Consider the following 1,484-nt stretch of genomic DNA (forward strand, 5'->3'; position numbering starts at 1 on the left):
CCCATTTTTGCAGAGATCAAACCACACACACTGGGAAAATGCTCTACCTCTGAGATGCACTCCAGCCTTTTTTCTTTTCTGTCTGTCTTCCTCCCTCCCCTCACTTCCTTTAACTTCCCTTCTTTTCCTGATGGTGCTGAGGACTGAACCCAGGACCTTCTACAAGCTAGGCAAGCACTCTAGCACTGAGCCACATCCCCAGACTCTTTTTACTTCCTGAGACAGGGTCTTATCACATCGCCCTGGCTGGCCTCGAGCTCACTCTACCACCCAGGTAGGCCTTGAACTGAAATCTTCCTGCCTCAGCCTCCCAAATAGCTGGGATGACAGGTCTGGCAGATATGTTCTGAGATGTGCCTGGTCAGGTGAGTTCATTGCTGCGGGAATACCATGGGGCATGCCTATGTAAACCCTGCTGTGACTGGGCATCCACAGGCCAGCTTGGAGGCTGAGATGACTCAAGTACAGGTGCCTGCTGGGAAGGTAACTCACCCAGTGGGCAGGGCCCACACCTGGCTGGGGACCTAATTATGATGGCTTCATCTGGAGCCTGTCCCAGAAACCTCAGCTCAATATACTAAAGGTTCACAAGGGAGGATGACTCAAGTACAGGTGCCTGCCGGGAAGGTGACTCACCCAGTGGGCAGGGCCCACACCTGGCTGGGGACCTAATTATGGAGCCTGTCCCAGAAACCTCAGCTCAATATACTAAAGGTTCACAAGGGAGATCAACAGACAGAAGAAGAAACAAGCTGCCTGCAGGAAGGGGACCCACAGTGGAGTCGGGCTACCCCGGTTCAAATCCCAGCTTCACCCTACAGGGGCTGCCTGTGCTCTGCTGGCCTCTCCTCCGCAGTCTCTGTCACCTCACCTGTAAAACGGGCCGAGGTTTCCTATCCCACAGGGGTTGGTGCGCGAGGAGAGCAAAACTGTGGGGAAGGCCTTCTCGCACAGGGTGACAAAGCAAAGGACTCCAGTGACCCCAGCCCACACCTACCGTTCTCTTCCAAGAACCGGAAGGCATCGAGGTATCCTTGAAAGCAGAGCTCTCCCGCCACCTACAAGCAAATCAGGCAGGTAAACTGCAGGGGCCACGAATGCCATGCCCCCTGAGGACCGGGAACATTGCGAGGGACCTGGGTCCACACAGAGAGGGAGCACCTGACTTTGTGCTTCCCCAGGAGTCTGCTCTGCCATCATCGGCACAGAGACTCTGGATACTCCTACTGTCCCTGGGACAATCACCACTGAGCTGGGTGACTGTGACACCTTGGGTACAAGCAGTCATCTTCTCCCAGAACACACCCTGACGATATGCACTGTACAAATGGTCTTTGCATGGCAAAGTGGGAGGCACACTAAAAGACCAACCAGAAAAGGATATCCCTGGGGGCAGTGGTTCTCCTCCATGGCACAGATCAGAGTCACATTAGAAACTAAAAAGATGAAAAATTGTGGGAAGGAAGAAAGGAGGGGGGAGGGGG

At 54.2% G+C, this 1,484-nt stretch overlaps 1 protein-coding gene across 1 annotated transcript in view; it reads right to left on the reverse strand.

Annotated features, from left to right (window-relative positions):
• Pnpla3 (patatin like phospholipase domain containing 3) overlaps positions 1–1,484 on the reverse strand; it is a gene marked incomplete in the record, with an annotated part of 18,806 nt that overhangs the window by 9,455 nt on the left and 7,867 nt on the right. The window contains 1 exon segment of the mRNA XM_008844724.2: positions 998–1,058. Within this exon segment, the coding sequence (XP_008842946.2) occupies positions 998–1,058 (61 nt within the window).

This window comes from Nannospalax galili, unplaced genomic scaffold (assembly GCF_000622305.1).
Source record: "Nannospalax galili isolate Female #2095 unplaced genomic scaffold, S.galili_v1.0 scaffold180, whole genome shotgun sequence".
NCBI classification, from domain to species: domain Eukaryota; kingdom Metazoa; phylum Chordata; class Mammalia; order Rodentia; family Spalacidae; genus Nannospalax; species Nannospalax galili.